Source organism: Danio aesculapii, chromosome 6 (genome assembly GCF_903798145.1).
Source record: "Danio aesculapii chromosome 6, fDanAes4.1, whole genome shotgun sequence".
In the NCBI taxonomy this organism is placed as follows: Eukaryota; Metazoa; Chordata; class Actinopteri; order Cypriniformes; family Danionidae; genus Danio; species Danio aesculapii.
In genome coordinates this window covers 45,763,052-45,787,351 of record NC_079440.1, presented here as the reverse complement: position 1 = coordinate 45,787,351, position 24,300 = coordinate 45,763,052, and the positions used below count along the sequence as shown (strand labels likewise).

The 24,300-nt window shown below is 36.2% G+C and overlaps 2 protein-coding genes across 3 annotated transcripts; one reads left to right on the top strand and one right to left on the bottom strand.

Annotated features, from left to right (window-relative positions):
* The first annotated feature begins 1,402 nt into the window (after positions 1 to 1,402).
* eevs (2-epi-5-epi-valiolone synthase) lies at positions 1,403 to 10,746 on the top strand. Its single transcript, XM_056460374.1, has 5 exons — positions 1,403 to 1,718; positions 4,332 to 4,965; positions 6,886 to 7,122; positions 7,409 to 7,661; positions 10,283 to 10,746. The coding sequence occupies exons 1-5, from the start codon at positions 1,513 to 1,515 to the stop codon at positions 10,366 to 10,368; spliced, it is 1,416 nt and encodes a 471-aa protein (XP_056316349.1). The 5' UTR covers positions 1,403 to 1,512; the 3' UTR covers positions 10,369 to 10,746.
* A 5,789-nt stretch (positions 10,747 to 16,535) lies between these two features.
* Positions 16,536 to 24,095, bottom strand: mitfa (melanocyte inducing transcription factor a). 2 transcript variants are annotated; one of them, XM_056459133.1, is made up of 9 exons: positions 23,921 to 24,085; positions 22,980 to 23,201; positions 21,133 to 21,228; positions 20,896 to 21,013; positions 20,648 to 20,740; positions 20,275 to 20,331; positions 20,093 to 20,168; positions 17,639 to 17,786; positions 16,536 to 17,264 (listed from the first exon to the last, which is right to left on the bottom strand). In XM_056459133.1, exons 1-9 carry the CDS (start codon positions 23,951 to 23,953, stop codon positions 16,869 to 16,871), a joined length of 1,239 nt encoding a protein of 412 aa, XP_056315108.1. In that variant the 5' UTR covers positions 23,954 to 24,085; the 3' UTR covers positions 16,536 to 16,868. The 2 variants fall into 2 exon arrangements, with proteins under 2 accessions (XP_056315108.1, XP_056315109.1); XM_056459134.1 differs by lacking the exon at positions 16,536 to 17,264 and having other exon boundaries at positions 17,696 to 17,786; positions 20,652 to 20,740; positions 23,921 to 24,095.
* Positions 24,096 to 24,300: the final 205 nt, after the last annotated feature.

The window sequence follows — 24,300 nt, the reverse complement described above, 5'->3', positions numbered from 1 at the left end:
ACGCTATCTCCAGCTGCTCTGTCAAATATGTTAATGATTGCAAAAAACAATTTTTTGAGAGCAAGGTTTGGCTTATGTGACTGTTTAAGACAAGGGTTTTCATGAATACATATCAATCTACTAAAGGCTACACCTTGAAAAACTATAGCCTATGCTTTGTTTGTATGCATTTAACTTTACATTCTTTAGATATTTAATCTATTTTTCTGTTTATAGTTAACAATGGAATGAAAATAATGTTAGAGATTAATAGTTGTAAAAGAGTAAAAATAGAAACTTGATTTCAAGCTATTCCAAAGATCAGATAAAGTCTGCAACTTGGCATGCAGGTTAAAAATCTATTTATTTTTATGTATCACTTCCAATATAATCCAAAAATGCATAACACCATTCTCCACTGCACATTTACTCTCCATTTACTCTTTAAAATCAAGAGACTGTCATAGTCATAACTGCAATTGCAATTAAAAGGTCCACTTTACTTCACAGTACATGCAGTAGTTACAATTAGTGTACTTATCTAAACAAGTTAAGGGGTAATATAGTTTTTTTTTGTATATATATATTTTTATATATATGAATATACACACACATTAACACACATTATAATATTTACTCATATATACTTTCATATATATATATATGAAAACTGAGATGTGCACTGTGCATGTGGTCGCTTATCAAACAGTCAAACCAGTTTAACCAGCTTTACTTCACACCTAAGATGTCTTTCCTTTGTCTTGTTTTATTATTGTTTATTTGCATTTATGATGATGAACAAAAATTTATTTGATTGTGTTTTTTAATTTGATTTATTGGATTTAGGCTCAAACTGTCTAAAATTAGGATTTTAAAAATGAGTCATATTTACGATGGATAATTACCATTGCAAATTAGAAATTAGAATTTAGAATTTATAAATGATAAATAACAGCTCTACCATCATATAACTGTGATTGCATTTTTTAAACAATGATACTGATAAAAAGTCTTCAAAGCACATTTAGACTTTTTAATGAAAGTAGTACACTTTGGTACAACAACATTGCTAATTTAAATCATTTTAAAAAGGCAAAAACTTATTTCTACAGTTTGTGAGATAGGAGAGATATTTGACGAAGAATCAAATGTAGGTCTATAGAATTCTGTAGTATAATGTGGCGTATATATATATATATATATATATATATATATATATATATATATATATATATATATATATATATATATATATATATATATATATATATAATTTGTATTTTTTGCATAATCGTAATACATAACATTACCCGTTGATTATATACCTCACATAACGCCATATTTCATAACACTCGCCTCAGGGTGTTTCGTGCACGTGAGGCCATCGGTTCTAATCTTATAGTGGAGAAGAGTTGTGTAAGTTCAAGTTTAGTGAGAGACAGCGGTTTTGGAGAGGGACAAACTTTCATAAGTTTCTCGCGCAAGCTCCTCCTGCTGATGCGCCTCAAGTCATGACACATTGACGCTTGAAGTATGGAGCGACCCGGGGAGACTTTTACAGTGAATTCACCTGACGAAGTTCGCCTGCCAGCTGTACACCTGGACAATTCGACGATGGAGAACCTCAACAAGCAGAAGGAGACCGTCTTCAGCCTGGTGCAGGTGAAGGGGACGTGGAAACGCAAAGCAGGGCAAAATGTCAAGCAAGGAATGAAAGGACGAGTTTCACCGGCTAAAATGTGCGTATTAATTAGAAGTCCTCCGACCATTTAAAACAGTAATTATTTAATTTCAATAAATAAGTTGTCAGGTATACCTTGTAACTTAACTAGCATTAGTTAACTGTACTTGAACTAACAATGAAATACAGAAATTATTTAAGTTTTATTTTTACTTATATTTTATACTTATAATTATTTTATAATTTGATTAGTTGATTCACTACATAAATCAACATATAAAATTTTAACATCAACAATGACCAATTTATGCTGGATTGGCTTTAATGCATCATCTAATGTTAAAAAAGAACATTATTGTAAAGTGTAACCAAACATGTTTAATATAACTTACTTGTCTAGTTAACTTAAATTACTTTTGACATTTCATGTAAAGTTTTACTACCTTTACTGAAAGGTCATAAAAATAATTAAAACTTTATATTTCTCTTATTCTTAAGCTAACTCTCCAGACAGTCAGAAAAACTCTTGGTTAAGCTAGTCAAGTATAAAATTTGCATATCACATATCCATTGCTAATGCAAAGCAGGTTGAGTCATTTCAGGAAAGTGGCTGAATGGTTTACATTACTACAGTGTTTAAGGAGAAAATTGCATTCAAGGAATTTAAAAACAGCTGTTAATTGACATATTTTGTGGTTGTGAACATCACAGACATTGAAAAGGAGTAAATACACAGGGTCAGGATATATTCTCAATATTTAAAAATCATGCAACGCTTTAATGTACAATTTGTTTTTAGGATGACTAAACTTTTAGGTTGTTCTGCATCAGATGTCTAATGGTGAGTGTCAATGTAAAAATTAATGAGATTAACAAATAAATGAAAGTAGGTGCACTGTAAAACCCAACAGTCAACAGTATCAAATGAAAGGAGTGTAGTTAACTCAAAATTTACTGAAAGTTAAGTCTTCTCATTTGGAATGGAGTTTTAAACTCAGTGTTGAAGGTAATGAGTTAATTAAATACCTCATTACTTCAACTCAAATGCAGTGATTTCACAGTGCTCATTAGGATTTGTTTTTGAACTTAAATTGATTGTTGCAATTGGTTTCCTCAAACGGTCTGAGTTAGCTTAACTTTTTGGATTTTACAGTGTGGGGTTAACTAAGGAATCATTAATATGGAAACTTTTTCCAATACCAATAACTCTTATACGAACAAATCATACCCTCATGGCCAGCAGAACACTTCATCCATCATTTATCAGCTTTAATATATCAATTGATAACAATGACATTAAAATAACATCTGATATTTATCATATGTATTTATTGAAAGAATTATTATCCATAATTTATTGGCTTAATTATATAAATCTATTTTTATGGGACTGATGCAATGCATAAATGTAGTTATCAGCCAGTACAAATGTAGCTGTCTGTATTGTGCATCTTTAGGGTTTATTAGACCTACTAGGCTAACTAGAATTAGACCTACATTCCTAAAAACAAACAAATAAAAAAAATTGGTCTCCTAAAAATCTTGTGCAGCATATTAAATGCACATTGCCTTGAGTCATGGGTCTCAAACTGGATTCCTGGAACCCTAATCAAACACACCTGATCCAACTAATCAAGGTGTTCAAGACTACTAAGCTGCATCCCATTTTGCATACTTTCCATCCTAAATAGTATTTGAAAATAAAATTAGTATGTCCCAAATCATAATATGTTGAAGAGAGTATGCCAAAGGTTCTCGGATGGTTTACTATTTCCGGTAAAAACTTTAAGTGTAGAAGCATCTATACTCTATAACCGCTGATATTGCCCAGAATACATTGCGCGTTGGACGTGAATTCGATTAGAACTACAAACATGGGTGAAAAGTGTAAGTAAACTACAAACATGATGGACACACGAGACCAACCATCAAGTAGAGACGCTTCAGTGAAGATGTTTGTATGACTGTTAATTAATATCTAGCCAACTGAAAAATATTTTAATCACATTTTCTGTGTTATATTTCATCTGCAACAACAATACTGAACTTATTTAAAGACGTGTTTGGACATTAATGTCTGAATGCAGAATTATCCAAAGACCTGAGGAGATTTCTCTGCATGAAAGACTCGTGAATGGCAGATTAACCTGCTGCTGCTTATCCAATAACATAGGAAATTAAATATGAAAGAAATGTGGACGATGTGTCGACATGATTGACATGGCTTATAACTAACCAACATAATGCTCTGTTAACGAGAAAGTAGTATGTCCCAAATCTTGCATACTCCTCTCTTACACACTCAAAAGTATACATTTACCTTCACAAAAAAGCACATGCTTTTAGGGCGTAGTATATGTATGCGAATTGGGACGCATCACTAGAGACTTTTAAGCAGTTGTGAGTTGGAGGTGGTAGGAGCTAAAAGGCCCTCTAGGAATTGAGTTTAAGACCTTTGCCTTATATTATGCTCTTGATCCAAAACAACACAAGGGTTCAATTTACTTCCTACAACCATTTTTTTTGTTTAATGTAAAATGTTTTATTAGTTTGAAAACAGGAACATTGCAATCAGGTAGCACAGACTGCTGTTTAGTAACATTTAATTTGACATTTAATTTTTCAATCAAAACCAAGCTACAAAATGAGTTACGAGCTTTATATGTTGCAGTTACGAAAGCAGCTCCTCTAGTGGCACTACCTGGACAGTGGTCACCCCCATCACCTTCACATATACTGTTACTCAGACCAAAAACCTTCTTGACCCCAGCAATGACACTCTGCTTTTGGGCCACATCAGTGACACTCAGCAGCTTGAGGCCGTACGGTCCAACACCAAACCCTTAAAACGCTTCATAGTCATGGATGAGGTAGTGTACAATATCTATGGTTCTCAGGTCACCGATTACCTCGAGGCCAGAAATGTCCTGTACCGGATCCTGCCCCTGCCCACGACGGAGGAGAACAAGTCTATGGAAATGGCCCTGAAGATCCTGGAGGATGTGCACCAGTTTGGGATCGATCGGCGTACAGAGCCCATCATCGCCATTGGAGGTGGCGTCTGCCTGGATATCGTGGGTCTGGCGGCGTCCCTTTACAGACGACGCACTCCATACATTCGTGTTCCCACCACTCTACTGTCCTACATTGACGCCAGTGTCGGAGCCAAAACAGGTGTCAATTTTGCCAATTGTAAGAACAAGCTTGGCACCTACATCGCACCTGTAGCTGCATTCCTGGACCGGTCGTTTATACAGAGTATTCCTCGCAGGCACATAGCTAATGGTCTTGCAGAAATGTTGAAGGTACAATGCTGAAGTGTTTTTCTTTATGATTTGTTTCTGATTTCTTAATCTGGGGGGGGGGGGGCGACATGGTGGCTCTGTTAGCACTGTCGCATCACAGCAAGAAGATTGCTGGTTCGAGTTCGAGTTTTACCAGTTGACATTTCTGTGCAGAGTTTGCATGTTCTTCCCGTGTTGGCGTTGGTTTCCTCCGAGTGCTCCAGTTTCTCCCACAGTCCAAAGACATGCGCCATAGGTGAATTGAATAAACATAATTGTCTGTAGTGTATGTGTGTGAAAAAGAGTGTATGGGTGTTTCCCAGTACTGGGTTGTGACTGGAAGGGCATCCGCTGTCTGAAACATATGCTGAATAAGTTGGTGGTTCATTACACTGTGGCGACCCATGATGAATAAAGGGACTAAGCTGAAAGAAAATTAATGAATGAATTACTTAATGTGGGTCACCTATTCATTCATTCATTCATTCATTCATTCATTCATTCATTCATTCATTCATTCATTCATTTTCCTTTGACTTAGTCCCTTTATTCATTAGGGTTTGCCACAGCAGAATGAACCGTCAAATTTTCCACCATATGGTTTACACAGCGGATACCCTTCCAGCTGCAACCCAGTACTGGAAAACACCCATACACTCTTACAATCACATATATACACTATGGCTAATTTCATTTATTAAATTCACCAACAGCAAATGTCTTTGGACTTGTGGGGGAAAACAGAGCATCCAGAGAAAACCCACACGAACACGGGGAGAACATGGAAACTCCACACAGAAAATCCAACTGACCCAGTCAGGACTTGAACCAGCAACCTTCTTGCTGCGTGGCGATGGTGCTAACCGCTGCACCACCGCTCTGCCCTTCACCTATTCACAAAGACTAAAATATACAGTTACAGTTGAAATCCAAATTATTATTGGAATGCATATTTCTAAACTCAATAGTTTTAATAACTCATTTCTAACTGTTTTCTAACTGATTTCTTTGCCATGTTGACTGTACATAATATATTTTACTACATATTTTTCAAGATACTAGTATTCAGCCCAAAGTGAGGTTACTTAGGTTAACTGGGCACGTTAAGGTAATTAGGCAAGTCATTGTATAACAGTGGTTTGTTCTGTAGACAATTGAAAAAAAATTGCTTAAGGGGGCTAATGATATTAAAATGTTTTTTAAAAAAGTAAACAAATCAGACTTTCTCTAAAGGAAAAATATCATAGAAAACACTGTGAACAATTCCTTGCTCTGTTAAACATCATTTGGGAAATACTTGACAAAACAAAGAAAATCACAGGAGGGCTACTCATTTTTACTTCAACTGTATGTCTGTGTGAATGTAACAACAAAGCTGAATATATACAATATATTTATTTTTGTCTTTTATGAACCTCATTTCACAAATCAATGCACAATATTCTACATTTGTTTTAAATAATACAACCAAAAGCACTGTTAGTCTTACAAGTGCCTTTCGTGATTTCGGCTTAGATGAATGGGGAAAACGTTTACACTTTTACACTCCAATGTAAACTTCAAATATGAAACTGAGCGGCAAAGTGCTGACAACTTTAATATTTTGGAGTCTTAATTTGATGAAAAGTTTTTTGGTAGTCGTAGTCAGTGTTGGGGGTAACGCATTACAAGTAACGCAAAAAAGTAACACAGTGCATTTCTTACCATAAAAAGTAATGCAACTAGTTACTTTTTGTTCAGTAACTTAATACTGTAATGCATTACTTTCTAAAGTAACTTCCCCCAACACTGGTTGTAGTGCATTTTTAATTCAAAATCAACTACTGTGCCACGCTGACAATAGTAAGCTAATCCATGTAAAGTGATCAAAGTATTGACAAATGTGTCATAGTGACTGTAATGAATAGTACATTTCACCAATGCTTATTCCTATTCTTGTAGATGGCTCTTATGAAGCACAGAGGACTGTTTGAACTGCTGGAAGTGCACGGACAGTTCCTCTTAGACTCCAAGTTCCAGTCTGCTTCGGGTCTAGAGAACGACCGCATTGACCCTGCTTCTGTCTCTACACGTGTCGCAATAGAAACCATGCTGGAAGAGTTAGCCCCAAACCTGTGGGAGGATGATCTTGACAGACTGGTTGACTTTGGGCACCTCATAAGCCCTCAACTAGAGATGGTATCTTCAATTCTTCACCTGTGCTTTCGAGCACTTTCAAAGATTTGGGTTGGGTTATAAATTACAGTCTTTTACTGATGATTGATATGTTTTGCCTTAAGGCTTACCATAAACTGCTCTCGGGTGAGATACATTACTTAAGGAATGTAGACTGTCTGAAGGGAATTTTCATAATTAAATGTTGTTTCTCCATGTTTAAATACCTCATACTGCATTTTGGGTTTGGATTTTGCACGCATGCCAAATTCAGCATAAACTATATGTGAACTTTCCCCCATTTTTTTAGAAAGTCCTACCAGCTCTTCTCCACGGTGAAGCGGTGAATATTGATATGGCCTACATGGTGTATGTGTCTTGTGAGATTGGATTGCTCACAGAGGAGGAGAAGTTCAGGATCATCTGTTGCATGATGAGACTGGAGCTGCCGGTGTGGCATCAAGACTGCACATTTTCTTTGGTGCAGAAGTCTCTGTGTGACAGACTACAGCATTCTGGAGGCCTTGTGAGAATGCCTTTACCAACAGGCCTTGGAAGAGCAGGTAATATAGTCAAATCTTAAAAAAATAAGACTAATTCACATAACCGTGGACAATCTCCACATTACAGTACGTCACAAATGCTAGAACATTAAACAAGTGGCAACCGTTGGCAACAAAGGCCAACAAAGGATTTGTTGCTGTTGACGGCAAAATAAAAAAGGTTGAATGCAAATCATACAATACAACTAATATTTGTGGTTACAGTAAACCGGTTTATCAAATTTTAGGGCCAGGGCATACATTACCAAGCCTCCGGCAAACAACTAGCACCAATAAAACCCAACTGTGTTGCCGCTTCGCTTTAGATCACCTCTGGATAAAACGAGAGTTGTGTTCTGTGCCTGTGATGTGTCTTTCACTACAGGGGGCAGTAGTCTGTTTTCCTGTTCCACAAAGGGAAACCGAACTTCCGACAGACACAAAGCGTAAACAATGCAGAATTTAGTACCATTATCACAGTATCACAGTGTCACTCACCACAAAGGGATCCGCTCTTGCAAATACTGTATGTCTGATAAACTGATAATCCACACAATTTGCAAATATTTGAGTAATGTAGTGAAATTATGGCCGGTCTCTTTGTGATCCTTCTTGATTTGAATTGTTTACTTACTATGCTACTTCGTACTCTGATTCACTGCTGTATAACCAGTCAGAGTGATCTCTTCAGACAATGGCCTGATTCTAAATATTGAATCGGGCCAATGAACTCTGACATTAACGCAACGAGAACCGAAGTGTGAAACTAACTAGCCTGATAGTCGAACCGACAGAGTCCAATGACCAACCGTTGACTTGTTGTTGATGTGAAATATATACCAACATTTAAAGTCTTATTTTGGCATAACTTCTTTAGTTAGCATTGTTCGATGCCATAAAATATGAATTAGACTACAATTTTACAGTTTGCCTTTGAGCTCACTTGTCTATGATTAGCTATCGTTGCAGTATTGAATACACTTCTGGCTTGTTATATTCACATGGGGCGTCAGCATTACCATTTACTTTGAATGGGTGACGTCAAGCGTTGCCGAACTAAATTGTGGATCCGTCTGCACCGCTTCAGGGGCTTTGCTTGCGGCAGAAGTTGGGAATTCCTCAAATTTCCAAGCGCCGACAGAAGTGTCAGCCAAACGGATTGCTTTATGCAAATACCCCAGCTCAGACAGTAGCCGATTGTGGACTAATTTCATTGGCTGGCACTGCTATAGCGATCGTGTCAACCCCAACTTCAGACATGCCCTCTTTCAAGCATTGATGCTGAAGCCTCATGTGAATCGGGTTGGTGTTTTTCATGTTGAAAGATGCATAAGTGTATTCGAGGATGACAATGCCAAGATTCATCAGGCTGAATTTGGAAGGAAAGAAGGTTTCTTGTTCAAACAAGAATTGGCCATCAATTAAGCTAAACCTCATTGATAGTGTTGAGATGTAACTTTACAGTAGACTTTAAAGAGTGCTTTGATACTGGGTCAAAAAGTAACCATCTTTAGGATAACCTTTAGCTTTGCTTTAGATGTGAATATGTCATGGCATTTTTTTTTGACAACCTAAAGAGTTTATTTCCATTCTTTTTTGAAGGAAAGATTGTATTATTAATGGGAGATACTCCTATTGAATTAATGATTCAAAGTCTGTTCCTGCACTTCCAAACTGTTTGACACAGTTCAGGTCAATTCATTTGTGATATTGAAGTCTACTTGGCATTGTCCTGTTGGAATATGACCATGTGGCATGACATGTTTGTTTTTGAGTTCAGTCACAACAAAAAGCAGTTTTGGTACTCAGTAGAATAGCTTTAAGGCACAATTGTTTTTATGCTTTAAATATGATGTGATTAATATAATTTTTGCAATATTGTAAAATTTTTGTGTCTTGTGCAATTACTTAAACCCAAACAGTTAGTGTCATTTACAAATAATTGTGTAGATCTGCAATTATGTGTATGCATAAAAAAATAGTACTTCAGTGAAGTTTATATGTGATATGATTGATCGCGGCTGGTCTCTCATCTGTAATCAGCAATAATCCAATCAAATTGATCCATGCCTACTATAAATAGACAGATTTCGCCCTACTACATTATCTTCATTTTGGAAGAATCCCCCCTTCCACCCCATCTCCTCCTTTTCCTTGTTTACTAGGGAGAGCTCCCGAGACCTACCTGATCTCTGACTCCCTCACATGGTAAAAGACCTGGTGGGAGCTCAAGGTTCTCTCCCGGGGCAGTATGCCAAACCTAATGGCGTCAAGCAATCACAAAGTGTAAACTCTTGAAGCTTGTTATCATGTTAGTGAATTTGGAGTATACAGTTGTAAATGACCAGGTGAAGAGCACAACGTTGGTCATTTGCATAAAACATGCATCATATAGGGGCTTTTCCACACAGTATTGTATTATATATAGGCTTATTACATGTATGTGCTTTTTGTGTACGACATTTTTTAGTAATTCCTATATATTTTCATACATATTAATACATTTTTCTATGAAGTTTTAGTTCATATGTCGATTTCACATACAAACTTGTTCACTTGTTTTGTATGCAGTCCTTGCCTAAATTGCAAAGCACAAAAGTTTGTAAAAAAAAGTGATAATTTTTTCCTGATTCCTCTCACAGAAATCTTCAACGACACTGATGAAGGCTCTCTGTTCAGGGCGTATGAGAAGTGGTGTGATGAGCTCAGCACTGGGTCACTTCAATGAAACCACCTCAAAAACCTGACACCAATGTTTACTCTTAGCTTTACCAATTTATGCTCATGTATTATTCTTTGAACTTTGAATTTCTTTTTTTTTCTTTGTATAGGTCATGGGCATTTAAGTGTTTTACATTTAAAACAGTTGCTTTTCATTACTGCAAATGCCATTTTGTATGGCTGCGAATAGAAGGAGGACTTGATATGTGAAGATCTTTCTTTAGTTTTGTTGAAGGGTTTCTTTACCAACATTTCATACTGTATTAGATAAAGGGACATTTTGGTTAATCGAGAGATCATGTATTAAAAATGTTACGAAGTCTGCCTAATGTGTTTAATGCAATGCATGCAGGTTTATAATAAACAGCTCATTTATTAACAACAAGTTTCTTGTTATGAAAAGAAGGCCACATTATGTTTCAGGGCGACGATAGCTTTAGTTTTGTGGTGAATACCATCAAAAACACCACAGATATTTCTGGTGATAAAATATGACTCCATTAGTGTGTTCAATGAATGCATCTTCCTCTTTTTATGTTTTATAGGCCTTAAAAAATTTTACCGCGCCTTTAATGCAGGATTCTTAGTAATCTCTGACCCATAGTCAGGCCAGTTAAAAATGGAGAAAAACTAATTGGATAAAAGAAAACTAATAGATTTGGATCATATAATCTGATATAAATATTCATGTTTTAAAAAAAGACTTATTTGTCCTTTGAAAACTGCAGAAAGCTTCAATAAGGAGCTGATGAGGAGTATAATACTGAGAGAGATTGTGTTTCAGCTATTCAACAGCAATGTTATTCATCACTATATCATTGGTTTGGAAAATGTAGAAATAAGTCATTTAAAAATGTGTGGTTTCTGTGTTAATATCATGTCTAAAATGTTCAAGACTGAGAGATTGCACAATAGAAAATTACTGACTAATTCTTAAAAACAGTCACTGAATGATGACATCTGCTAATACATCATTCATTCATTTTATTTTTTAGTTTAGTCCCTTTATTAATCAGAGGTCGCCACAGCGGAATGAATCATCAACTTATCCAGCATATGTTTTACGCAGCGGATGCCCTTTGAGATGCAACCCATTACTGGGAATCACCCACACACCCTCATTCACACACACACACACACACACATACGCGCTCATACCCTCTGGACAACTTAGCTCACCCAATTAACCTATAGCGCATGTCTTCAGACTGTGGGGGACACCGGAGCACCAGGGGGAAATGCCAACATGGGGAGAACATGCAAACTCCACACAGAAATGCCAACTGACCCAGTTGAGGCTCGAACCAGCGACCTTCTTGCTCCCGCCAATACATCAAACCCTGATTAAATAAAGGAACAAATAAAACACATCATGTGAAAGTTCATATCTGCTGAAATTGACGATGGAGGTTATGCATTTTACACATTCCTATACTGTAAATAAATAATGATAATCACTTGCACAGTTTTGAAAGAAAAACTAATGAAAATTGTTAGAAACAGAAAACACCTTACTCAGATTAACTAAGATACTTAAAAATACTTTTTGATTTACACTCATTTATTCAGCAATGAATTAGAAAATACCTTATTTTAATAAGGTACAATATACCACTTACTATAAACAAAAGCTTCTCTGATCAGATTACTTGTTTTAAATGTTTTAGCAGAAGTTCCACCAAGACGTTTAAGAAGCGGAGAGCTTATCATTTTGTTGCACTTTTGTTTACACTGAATTGAAAGCAAGTTTGCTCAAGAGAATTATTTAAAAAAAAAAAAAGGATTTGAAGCACCTGCCTTCTCATTGACAGTATATATCATCAACTGGCCAATGAATTGGTTAATACTATTAATTACACAATGGTATCTAACGTACAACAGTTCTTTAAAAAATTGAAATAATTATTACTTTCTGTTTCTATTGTGACACAAGTGTTCAAAACTCCCACAACCCTGATGAAAAATCCAGCTTAAACCAGCCTAGGCTGGTTGGCTGGTTTTAGTTGGTTGACCAGCCTGGTTTTTGAGGGGTTTTGGTCATTTTCAGGCTGGTTTCCAGCTATTTTCAGCCTGGTCTTCGCTGGTTAGGCTGGAAAATGACCAGCTAAATCCAGCTAAAGCCAGCCTGACCAGCCTGGTTTAAGATGGACATAGCTGGTTTTGGCTGGGCTCCCAGCCTGCCTAGGCTGGTCAAGCTGGTTTTTGCTGGTCATCTCCCAGCCTGACCATCTAAGACCTGGCTGGAAACCAGCCTGGAAATGGCCAAAATCCCTCAAAAACCAGGCTGGTTGGCTGGTTTTAGCTGGTCGACCAGCCTGGTTTTTGAGGGATTTTGGCCATTTCCAGGCTGGTTTCCAGCCATTTCCAGCCTGGTTTAAGCTGTTTTTTTCAGTAGGGAAGCACTAGGATTATCATATTTGATGAATGAGTGGCCTACTAAGCTTCACTCTTAGTCAATAACAGAAGTTAATGCTTCAACTCATAACTGAACTTGCCAATGTCTTTGACTTTTGAAAACCTACCCCATTGAGTATTTTTATCAGCCACAAAAAAATGTGTAGGCTATGTTATAATATTGATCTGACAACTGATAGTTCAATAGTAATAGCAATACATGCTAATAATAATTGCATAGTATTGCATGTTGCCTCATCATATTGAAAACTTCTTGTCTAATCAAATTCGATTGGTTTGATGTGATTCAATTCAAAATCGGGCAGTTTGATGAGAACAGAAAAGTTTTGCAAGGTTTGCATTGCTACATTGCTTAAATCTTACATCCCTCTCGACGCTTAACGCTGGAATTCGCCCTCTTTTTCTGTGAACCACAAACTCTGCCTACTATAATTAGATTGACCGTCTCAATCATTTTCACGCTGACAACTGAACTAAACCCCAACCTATTTTAGAGATGTCAATGAATGTCAAATGGCAAATAACCTTTAGTTTTTTTGTTAAAACATAATACAAATAATAGTGAATGAATCATCTTTTATAAAAAACAGTATTAGCAAATATGCTAAATGATTACCTCCCAACTAATTAGCCCTAGACTAATTTCTTCTGTGACTTATTTCTATATACTTTAAAAACAATTTTCAAGGCATGGTTTCATCAATACTTAAAAGTAGGGCCTAACAAACAGAGTTTTGAGTAATGGAGCTCTGCAGGGCAGTAGTAAAATTTTAAAGGGATCGTTCACTCCAAAATTAAAACGAGAGAGCTCTCAGATCCTACATAGACAGCACGAGTCACAAGACATTCAAAGTCCAGAAAGGTACATAAAATATCCTCAAAATAGTCCATGTGTCCTCATTCGTAAAGTCGTAAAGCAAAAAGAATAATTTATGTGTACAAAAAACAAAAATAACTTTATTCAACAGTTTCTTTTCAATTCAGGGCATGCATTCTTGTCAGTTCAGGGCATGCTTTCATGAGATCACTGTGCTGTGCTTTGTATGCGTGTTGTGTTGCTGATATACAGTTGAAGTCAGAATTATTAACCCCCCTTGAATTATTAGCCCACCGGTTTATTTTTTCCCCAATTTCTAATTAACAGAGAGAAGATTTTTTCAACACATTTCTAAACATAATAGTTTTAATAACTCATCTCTATTAACTAATATATTTTATCTTTGCCATGATGACAATAAAATAGTATTTGACTAGATATTTTTCAAGACACTTCTATACAGCTTAAAGTGACATTTAAAGGCTTAACTAGGTTAATTAGGTTAACTAGGCAGGTTAGGGTAAATAGGCAAGTTATTGTATAACGATGGTTTGTTCTGTAGACTATCAAAAAATGTATAGTTTAAAGGGGCTAATAATTTTGTCCTTAAAATGGTTTTCAAAAAATTAAAAACTGCTTTTAGCTGAAATAAAACAAATAAGACTTTCTCCAGAAGAAAAAAATATTATCAGACCTACTGTGAAAATTTCCTTTCTCTGTTAAACATAATTTGGGAAATATTTAAAAAAGACAAAAAACAATTCAAAGGCGGGGCTAATAATTCTGACTTCAACTGTAGGCTATATCCCCCAGATGTGCCCGTGCTTTCTTTCAAACGGAGTAAGTTGCATGAGGGCATCCCCTTTATCCCTTGAAACACATAAGAAAGTGATGCTCATTTGAAGACACGTGGACTGTTTTTGGGAACTTTATGAACTTTGAAATGCTTGCAAATTCTGCTGCCTATGGAGAGTCAGAATCCATTTAGGGATAGTTTGGGTGAACTATCCCTAAAATAAAAGCAATTTGGACATTTTTTCTTCTAATTATTATGTGTAACTTGCATTAGGGATTTGGGGGCCCTACGCAATTTCAGGTATAGGGCCCTAGCATTTTTGAAAAATAAAAAGAAGGGTAAAGTATATATATATATATATATAGGGAGAGAGAGAGAGAGAGAGAGAGAGAGAGAGAGAGAGAGAGAGGGAATATTTAAAGTATATTTGGTATATTTTAATATTTAAAGGAATTTTATCTTCTAAATGTAAAATTAAAAGCAATAAATTCACAAATAAAAAATAAACAATGATAATATAATAACACAGATAATAAAACATACAAGAAATATTACAGAAATAATACTGAAACTATGTACAGCAGGGGTGTCCAAACTCAGCCCTGGAGGGCCGTGTCATGCAGATTTTAGCTGCAACTTTCCTCAACACACCTGCACAGATGCTTCTAGAAAACCTACTGAAGTTACGGTCACACTGGATGATTAGACATTTAAAAAAGCGAGCGGTTTGCTCCATGTTTTAAATTTCTGTCCAGAGAGGTCCTGTTTTGATCCTCGATTGGTCTCACGCAGTCAAGTGATGCGATTTCGCAGGTCAGAGTTCACCAAGCAACTTTGCACCGCAGCAACATGCGAAACTTGACGCATGACCTTGCGTTTCCGGTCTGACGCATTCACGTGCATATGAATGAAAGTCTATGGGAGGAAAAGCCCAGTGTGACGTAGCTTTAGAGCTTGATTAGCTAGCCCAGGTGTGTCTGATTGGGGTTGGAACTACACTTTGCAAGACACCAGACCTCCAGGACCGAGTTTGGGCCTGTTAATTAGCAGATGTATAGTTAATTAGCAGTTTTGTTATTAGATTTTAATATTAAAAATTAAATTTTTTTTAACAAATTTAATTCACAATCCATCAAATTAATCTTTTCATAATTTTTCATATGAATTGAGTAATTGCTGTTTGTGAATTGACAGCCATTTCACTGTGATATGTTATTTGAAAAGGCCTTCTGTTAACAAGCTCACAGCGCTCATCATCTGACTGGTATTTCGGCCAGTCTGCAGGATCACGGAGAAAGCTGTGTTTTGTTGTTTGTCGTATTTCTACTTTTTTTCCCCCCCAAATGTTCTTAAAATTCTCACTCCTACACACTCTACCTACCTCTACTCTAATCTGTGATTGTGAACAACAGCAAGAAAAGAACAAACAGTCAATTTAAAGGATTACATTTAAAAGAGAGGGGAAGCATATCAGTTTGACTGTACCAGGGTAATACCTTGCGCACCCGGTGCTATAACATTTACTGTTGATATGCAGAAGTGAGAGACGGCTGTGTGGCACTGTTTGAGATGGCGGGGAGAGGCACACGACATCACCCGCAGCTTATCATGGAGAGTAACATTAGGAACGGTACAGCATGGACACATGAGAGTCTCTAAAAATCACCATTAACACTTAAAACATTCGCTAGTTGCAAATTAGAAAATTTGGCGCTATAGGGGGGTCTGAAAATTTTGCGCTTGCACCTTAAACATGTGCAGTACGGAAGGATTGTTTCATTATTTATGGGGGCCCCTGCTTTTGAAAAGAAGTAATAATGTTAAAATCTCAACAGGTATAGACAGATTTTACAACATGTGATAGAAAATGTGCAGCTATATGATTAATATAGGCTTCTTGGCATTGGTCGGGACCACCTAATTCCCGGGGACCTAAGCGGCTGCTTACCTCACTTATTGGTTAAGTCCGCTCCTGATTACAGCCCTTCTACTAGAAAATTAAACAATTTTCAAATAAATGTAAGAATACTGCAGAAATATGTTTGGACATGTCCTCCACCCCTGGAAGATGTTCACCCCAAGAAGGGGAGCTACATTTAAAAACAGCGTTGAGCCAAATAAAAACTCCTAAACAGTTTTTATTCAAGCTACTCTTTATATCATCCTCGAGAATCCTTCAAAAATCAACTAATTGTTTACACGTTTTCATTCTTGACTAGACTCTGACATGATAAATGAAAAAAATATATACACAAGCACACTAAATATTCTGAAATACAAGATTAATACTTTACGTAATTGTGCTCTTCATGATCTGGATGTAACACTGGTACTTACAGCAAACACACACACACACACACGCACACACACACACACACACACACACACACACACACACACACACACACACACACACACACACACACACACACACACATCTAATTGTCTAACTTTGGTTCATAAAATTTAGTTGGCATTGCTAACAGCCATTGTCATGTTCGTCCATACTGCTGCTGCCGCTACTGTTGGATGGTACTGGGGATCCGGAAGACAACAGCGGGTCGCTGCTGCCCACTGGAGACAGGGTGTTGTCCATAAGCATGTCCTCCAGCTTGGTGGAGGCTTTGTTTGGGCTGTCGTAGACCCCGGGCTCACCGTCCTCCGTGGGGCTGTCATTGTAGCTGATGGTGCCATTGTTGAGGTCCAGAGTGGTAGGACGGGACATGTCAGGACTGGGGAGGTGTGGGTACAAATTGGATGTGCAGTCCCCCATACCAGGCTCTTGTTTGATTGCTCGAGCCACTAACTCAGCGGAATAAAGACTGGAAGAAGGTACAACGGTGAGTCCATGAGCACGGGCTTGCATTTCAAGTTCCTGGAAACAACCAAAAAGGACAAATACAAACATTTTAGCATAACAAAGAGCATTATTCACAAAAATGCATGTATGTTTGAAAAGTAGTGTGTGTAAACAGAAGGTTTATTGTGAACTAAATGCCATGTGTCAAAGTGAGGGAAATTCCCCATAATTGATTAGTTAAGTGTGACGTTTGAATTTCATGCAGCTGAAGCACTGAGCATGCTTGATAAGCTTTTAAAGCAATGTCACGCTTGGTGCTTCGCCATCTAACTTCAAAAAAACAGATGGCGTTTTGTGAAAGGGCAAATCGAAACATGCTTGTCCACAAAGCTCATGTGAGATATTTGAACCAATGGCCTTGTGTGTTTTTTGTTTATCGTTGGGTTTACCTGAATACGGAGGAGGAGATGTCTGTTTGCGTGTTCTAGTCTCTTCTGTCTGTTTTCCAGCTCTTTTGCTTTCTGCTGCTCTTTCTGCAGTTTCCTAATGTAATCCACCGATGCTTTCAGGATGGTGCCTTTATTCCACCTCATGTCCCTGTGAAAAAGAAATCAAGACTGTTGATCTGTAATCATTACATTTACACATATTGTTGTAGAATTGGAAGAATTTTTCAATTTAATATATATAGGTCAAAGAAAGAATGCTTTTTAATCATTAAAATAATAAAAGTAGAAGATAAGTAGAAAATAAAGTATAAGATTTATTTTTCAGAGTAAAATCTAATGCATATCATACATTCGTACCTCAATTTACAGAACAAGACGGGCAATAAAAGGTCATTAAGTGTGACAGTAGTTTATATACCTCTTGTTTGTCATGTATGTTTATATCAAGAATCATTATATATATATATATATATATATATATATATATATATATATATATATATATAAATTTATATATGCATAACATATATATTCTCATTTTTTAACATGTCTATAGTTATGTGGTGGCACAGAGTTAGACCTCTTTCTTGACCTAACACAGAAACAGCAACACATGCGGCATGACATCACTTTGTTGCAGAGACGCTATTGGTTAAAAGCTGATAAAGTAGAACAGGGAGGCAGCTTGAAGCGGAAAGCACTAGTATGTGGTAAAGTCTAGATAGGAAATAGCTGCGGATACACACTTCAATCTAGCATCATTTTTGTGACACTGTATAACAATAATTATTTAAAAATAAATTGGGTTTAGGGTTGGGGCAGGCGTAGACATTAATAAAATACAATGTATTGGGTAATTTAATAAATAACATAAATAATACTCTGTACAACTACTGTTTTTATATAACTATGATGGTTGGGTTTAGGGTTGGGGTAGGGGTAAACGTTAATGGAAATGTATTAAATAATGAAAATAATTCTCGATAACTTCCGGCCACAACCGTATCAGATCTGGCAACAACGCAAGTATGTCTGCACTCTGGAGGTAATATAAAGTTGATGACATAGCAAACTGTGAGATATGTAAACTTGGGATTGCAAGAGGTGAAGAATTGATGTTATTTATTACTTGATTGTTCAAGCTACTTCACAGAAGTGCTCTGTTTGTTAACACAGTTGTTGAATGATAAAATAAGGTGAATTAAACAAATAATAAGGGACATCCTGGATCTGTTTCTTCGCTCTTCTTTCTTTTTTTATGTATTATCCCTGCAGGCACAAGACGTCAACATGACGTCATATTGACGTTGTACCCCAATGTTGAGGGGACGTTGGATTTTGTTTGGAAATGAAAATCAGGTTGATGTCAGAACCCAACGTCGGGCCAACGTCAATGTCCAACCTAAAATCAACCTAAAATGAATCAAATATCAACATCTAATCATGTTACACCTTGACGTTGTGTGGACGTTACCACTATGGCATCCATCAGACGTTGGTTTTGGTCACTTTCCAACACAACCTAAAATCAAACAAATATCAACATAATTTGACGTCGCTATTGGACCTCAAAATAATGTTGTCCTTAGACACTGGCCTGGCATTGAATTTTGGTCACCTGACGTCATAACCTAAATCTAACCTAATATTAACGTCTTATGATGTTGTGTGCCTGCTGGGATAGAAGTATCGGATCGAGTTTCAGTATCGATACATACTCAAAATCAAATGACTCAGACTCGAGGGCAAAAAAACCTGATCAGGACATCCCTAGTATATAATATAATTGTTACTATACTGTACTCTACCACTAGATTTCACCTGTTTGTCATCTAAATGTTTTTATTCATTATAAATATAATACAATTTAGTATAATAATTTGTTCTTTATATATTTATTCAAAGATGTAATTATTTAGGGTGACGCGGTGGTGCAGTAGGTAGCGCTGTCGCCTCACAGCAAGAAGGTCGCTGGTTCAAGTCTCAGCTGCGTCAGTTGCCGTTTCTGTGTGGAGTTTGCATATTCTCCCCACGTTCGGGTGGGTGCTCTGGACATGTGGTATAGGTGAATTGGGAAGGCTAAATTGTCTGTAGTGTATGTGTGTGAATGAGAGTGTATGGGTGTTTCCCAGTGATGGGTTGCAGCTGGAAGGGCATCCGCTGCATAAAACATGTGCTGGTAAGTTGGTGGTTCCCGCTGTGGCGACCCCAGATTAATAATGGGACTAAGCCGAAAAGAAAATAAATAAATGTAATTATTTAAAGAATAAATATAGATTTTAAATTTGATGATGATGGAACAATATTTGTAATGTTTTCTGTATAAATAAAATCACTTTTATTTATCAATCAGTCATTTTATTTAACACAGGAACCAAAATGTGCCGCTTTGACTTTGACCCACACATTGAAGTAAATCAAATTTGAATTGTAATAGTGATTTTTGAAACTTACGGATCATTTGACTTGGGAATTAAAGTGCCCAGCTCCTTAATTCTGTCATTGATATTAAACCGCCTTCTTCGTTCAACTGCAAGGATGAAAAAGCCAACAAAAAATAATAATAATATCAATAACTTCAAAATAAGAGGTTTCGTTGCATATTTACGATCAAACAATGTGATAATCAGACTCACTGAGGTTGTGGTTGTCCTTCTTTTGTCTCTCTTTAGCCAAAGCTCTGACTTCTGCTTCTGAAATGAATCATTAGATTAATTTCATTCATAATTATCACAGTCAACTTCTCACCAAAACTACAGAACGAATGCACAGTTACTTCTATTGTGTGTCAGTGCATTTTAAAGTGTTGCTTTGCATAAGAAATGTAATTAATTTATGATCAATTGAATACAAAGGCCATTTAGCGTTCTTAAAATGTATGCCAATGTAATTTCAAATGTGCAACTTGTTGATATGCATCTCAGTTAATCAAATATTGTACTACACACAGCAAAGTATAACATTTATTCATGCTTATAGCCTTCATAGGCCGAGAAAAGAGAAACATACCTACTGGAAAGCCTTCAGGTCTTTGATAAGAGTCAAACTTGCCACATGGTCCAGCTTTGTCCATTATATTCATCATGCCCGGTGATGGAGTAACTATTTAAGAATACAATATCTTTGATTGATATTGTGCATTTAGTACTGCACCCATTATGAACACTTCTATTCCTCAATATGGGGGGCTTGGACATTTTAACTCAAATGTTATTGTAAACTCAAATGGTAAACAAGACAAATGTAAATATATATACCGGATAATTCCCTTTTGACGGCCGGCAGGTTTGAGGGGCAGGAGTTACTGATGGAAACTCCAGCTGGAGGAAGAGCATGATTGCTGTACATGTCCAGCAGGTTTGCAGAAACTGGAATCTGAGAAATAAATGGTTATTAATTCAAAATCATTTGCTGATTGTTCAGGCTATCATTTGAATCCTGATTGAAACAAATGTGCATGATACTAACGTTTGTATCATATTTAAAGCTATTACCGTATTTGACATTTGAAGTCCTGCATCCATAAACCCAAGAATGTCATCGCTGTAGCTTGATTCCAAACTTATAATGTCTTCAATTACATCGTCCATCTGTAACAAATTTAAATGAAAGAAGAATATAACTATTTTGCGTCATCTTGTAATTAATGCTTTGGTGCTAAAATACTAATCAGACCTATATCTGTAATAACTTGCACTCATGTAGGGAACCTCAATCAGCACAACCATTATCAATCAGTCTCAGGCAAGATGTAGCATCTCTCTGAAGAATTAGTGAGAAAGTATTTAGTCGTGCAACTTACATAACTTGCTTTTTTGATGTCTAACAGGCCTCGGCATGCAAGTTTGGGGTAGTTTTATTGTAACTTCACTGAGCACCTATTGTAGTTTTAATTGATAGTTGTTGTTTTTTGCTTTGATTACAATTTAAGGTAACTTGGCTGAGCGCTCTTTTATTCTTTTCATTTGTTTTTATGATTAACTTTCATAGTTTAAAGTGTCTTCTTTATTTATTTTTATTTTTTCTCAAAACAAAACATTTATGTATTAATAAAGCAATTTGGGTGAGTGTTATTTGTTTCATTTGTGTTTTATTTTTAAACTACTTTTGCATTGTTTCAATTCTTTTTATTTTCAATTGAGTTGCTTTGCGTCTATCTATCTATCTATCTATCTATCTATCTATCTATCTATCTATCTATCTATCTATCTATCTATCTATCTATCCATCTGCCCCTCCGACGTCCGTCTGTCCATCCATCCATCCATCCATCCATCCATCCATCCATCCATCCATCCATCCATCCATCTATTGGGTGAGTGTTATTTGTTTAATTTGTTTCAACTACTTTTGCATTGTTTCAATTCTTGCTATTTTCAATTGAGTTACTTTGTGTCCATCCATCTATCTATCTATCTATCTATCTATCTATCTATCTATCTATCTATCTATCTATCTATCTATCTATCTATCTATCTATCTATCTATCTATCTATCTATCTATCTATCTATCTATCTATCTGTCTGTCTGTCTGTCTGTCTGTCTGTCTGTCTGTCTGTCTGTCTGTCTGTCTGTCTGTCTATCTATCTATCTATCTATCTATCTATCATTTTTCAAACTCTATCTATCTATCTATCTATCTATCTATCTATCTATCTATCTATCTATCTATCTATCTATCTATCTATCTATCTATCTATCTATCTATCTATCTATCTATCTATCTATCTATCTATCTATCTATCTATCTATCTATCTGTCCATCCGTCCGTCTGTCTATCCATCCATCCATCCATCAATCCATCAATCCATCTATCTATTTAAAAAAAGAAATGAATACTTTTATTAAGCAATAATTTATTTTAAAATTGATGGTAAGTGAAAGCAACATTTATAATGCTAATAAAGGATTTATTTTTTAAATAATTTGCAAAAACATACGTATCAACTGCTTTTAACATTGATAATTATGATAGTAAATGTTTATTGATGCCTAATTCAGCATATCTAGACTACACTACACTACACTACACTTCAGCATCACTACAATGAGGAGTGGCAAAAAGAAGCCAAAAATGCTTTTTTAAAATAAATTTAGCTAAAATACATTATATATTACAAAACGTTCTTAAATGGGACATAACAACTTCATATTCTATTCTATTACATTATATTTCACTGTATTTTGGATCAAATAAAGTCATAAATTACTTCTTTTAGACTTAAGAATTATTGAAATCACTGTTCTCACAGCATTCTGGCACCAATTTTTGGCCAAATGTAGAACGTTACAATCATTCAACATTTATTATCTAATTATCTGCCAGTTTATTCATGTACCTCTTTCTCACAGTTGAGGGTGAGAAGGGCCATAGGGCTATTGGGAGCGCTGGCTCCGGGTCCCGGGGTCATGCCGTGCTCCGCTGGCTGGCTGGGGCCGGGCCCTGTGCTGGCCTGTGGGCTCAGCTTGGCTCCCAGTGCACTGGACAGGTAATGCTTTACCTGCTGCCGCTGGCTCTGCTGGATGTGGTACTTCGAGGGGCTTTCCAGGTGGGTCTGAACCTGAATCACAACACAGAGATAACGCCAATGTTGCCAATGTAAATATATTACTTTATATATGCAGTTATAGTCATCTTATAGTGGAATTATTTCAATTATATGTTTATTTCTTTAATGATGTTGGACTCCAAACAAATTTAGCTGTTTTAATTCAATGGCAATACAGTTTCTCATGTCCCTAATGTTATTTCAAGGTATAGTTCACCAATAAAATTAAAATATAACTACAATTTACTTACGCTGACGTGGTTCTAAACCTTTATGAGTTTTATATTACTGTGCTGAACAAAAAAGAGAATATCTAACGATTACTGGAAACCAGTATCCATTAACATCCATATTAAGAACAAATATACAATTGAAGTCAATGGCTACCATTTTCTAACATTCTCAAAAATATCTTCATGTTCAACACAAGAAAAAGACAGGTTTAGAATAAATGTAAGGTGACAGACATGACAGAATTGACATTTTTGTGTGTGATATCCCTTTATTACGGGACATAATAGGAATAATTTCTGCAATACATTATATTTGAAAAAGGTCACAGACCTAATGTGTTAAATCAGTATTTTATAACCGCTCTATCCATAAATATGCAAGCATGCAAAAAAAGACAAAACATACAGCAGATTTAATGAACATTCTAATCTGCCCATGTCTTAATATGTGTTAAAGCATATTTTTCTTGTAGGTTTATAACCAAAATCCCATCTCACCTGGTAGTGACTGTACTCGAGCATCTCCAACATGTTCAACTATGTGTTAGCTTCAAAAAAAGTATTCCCTTTGTGAATTTAGGTGATGTGCAAGAACTGACCAGTCGTCTTGGCCAGCTGAAGATGTCAATGCCAAAGAAAAGACGCAAAATGTATTTAAGGGGCTGGGAGGGGATTGCTGTTCTCATATTGTTTTTTTTACCCAAACGATGAATTTATGCCTTTATAAAGTTCATTTGACGTCACCGGTCCGATTCGACAAAAGCCTCTTTGAGACGATGGGTTACTAGTGTCTAAACTGAAACTGGCTTACGGCTAACTAACGTTTCATCTTTAGTTCCACTCATCCTGCATAAAACATTGTTTGTTCTTAGCATCCG

Coding starts and splice junctions, on each gene's coding strand:
- eevs (XM_056460374.1), top strand. CDS start 1,513: ATGGAGCGACCCGGGGAGACTTTTACAGTGAATTCACCTGACGAAGTT. Junction 1,719..4,331: donor CGAGTTTCACCGGCTAAAAT/GTGCGTATTAAT, acceptor TATATGTTGCAG/TTACGAAAGCAGCTCCTCTA. Junction 7,123..7,408: donor TAAGCCCTCAACTAGAGATG/GTATCTTCAATT, acceptor CCATTTTTTTAG/AAAGTCCTACCAGCTCTTCT.
- mitfa (XM_056459133.1), bottom strand. CDS start 23,953: ATGTTGGAGATGCTCGAGTACAGTCACTACCAG. Junction 23,202..23,920: donor TCGAGTACAGTCACTACCAG/GTGAGATGGGAT, acceptor GTTGTGATTCAG/GTTCAGACCCACCTGGAAAG. Junction 20,332..20,647: donor ACCTGAAGGCTTTCCAGTAG/GTATGTTTCTCT, acceptor GATTCATTTCAG/AAGCAGAAGTCAGAGCTTTG.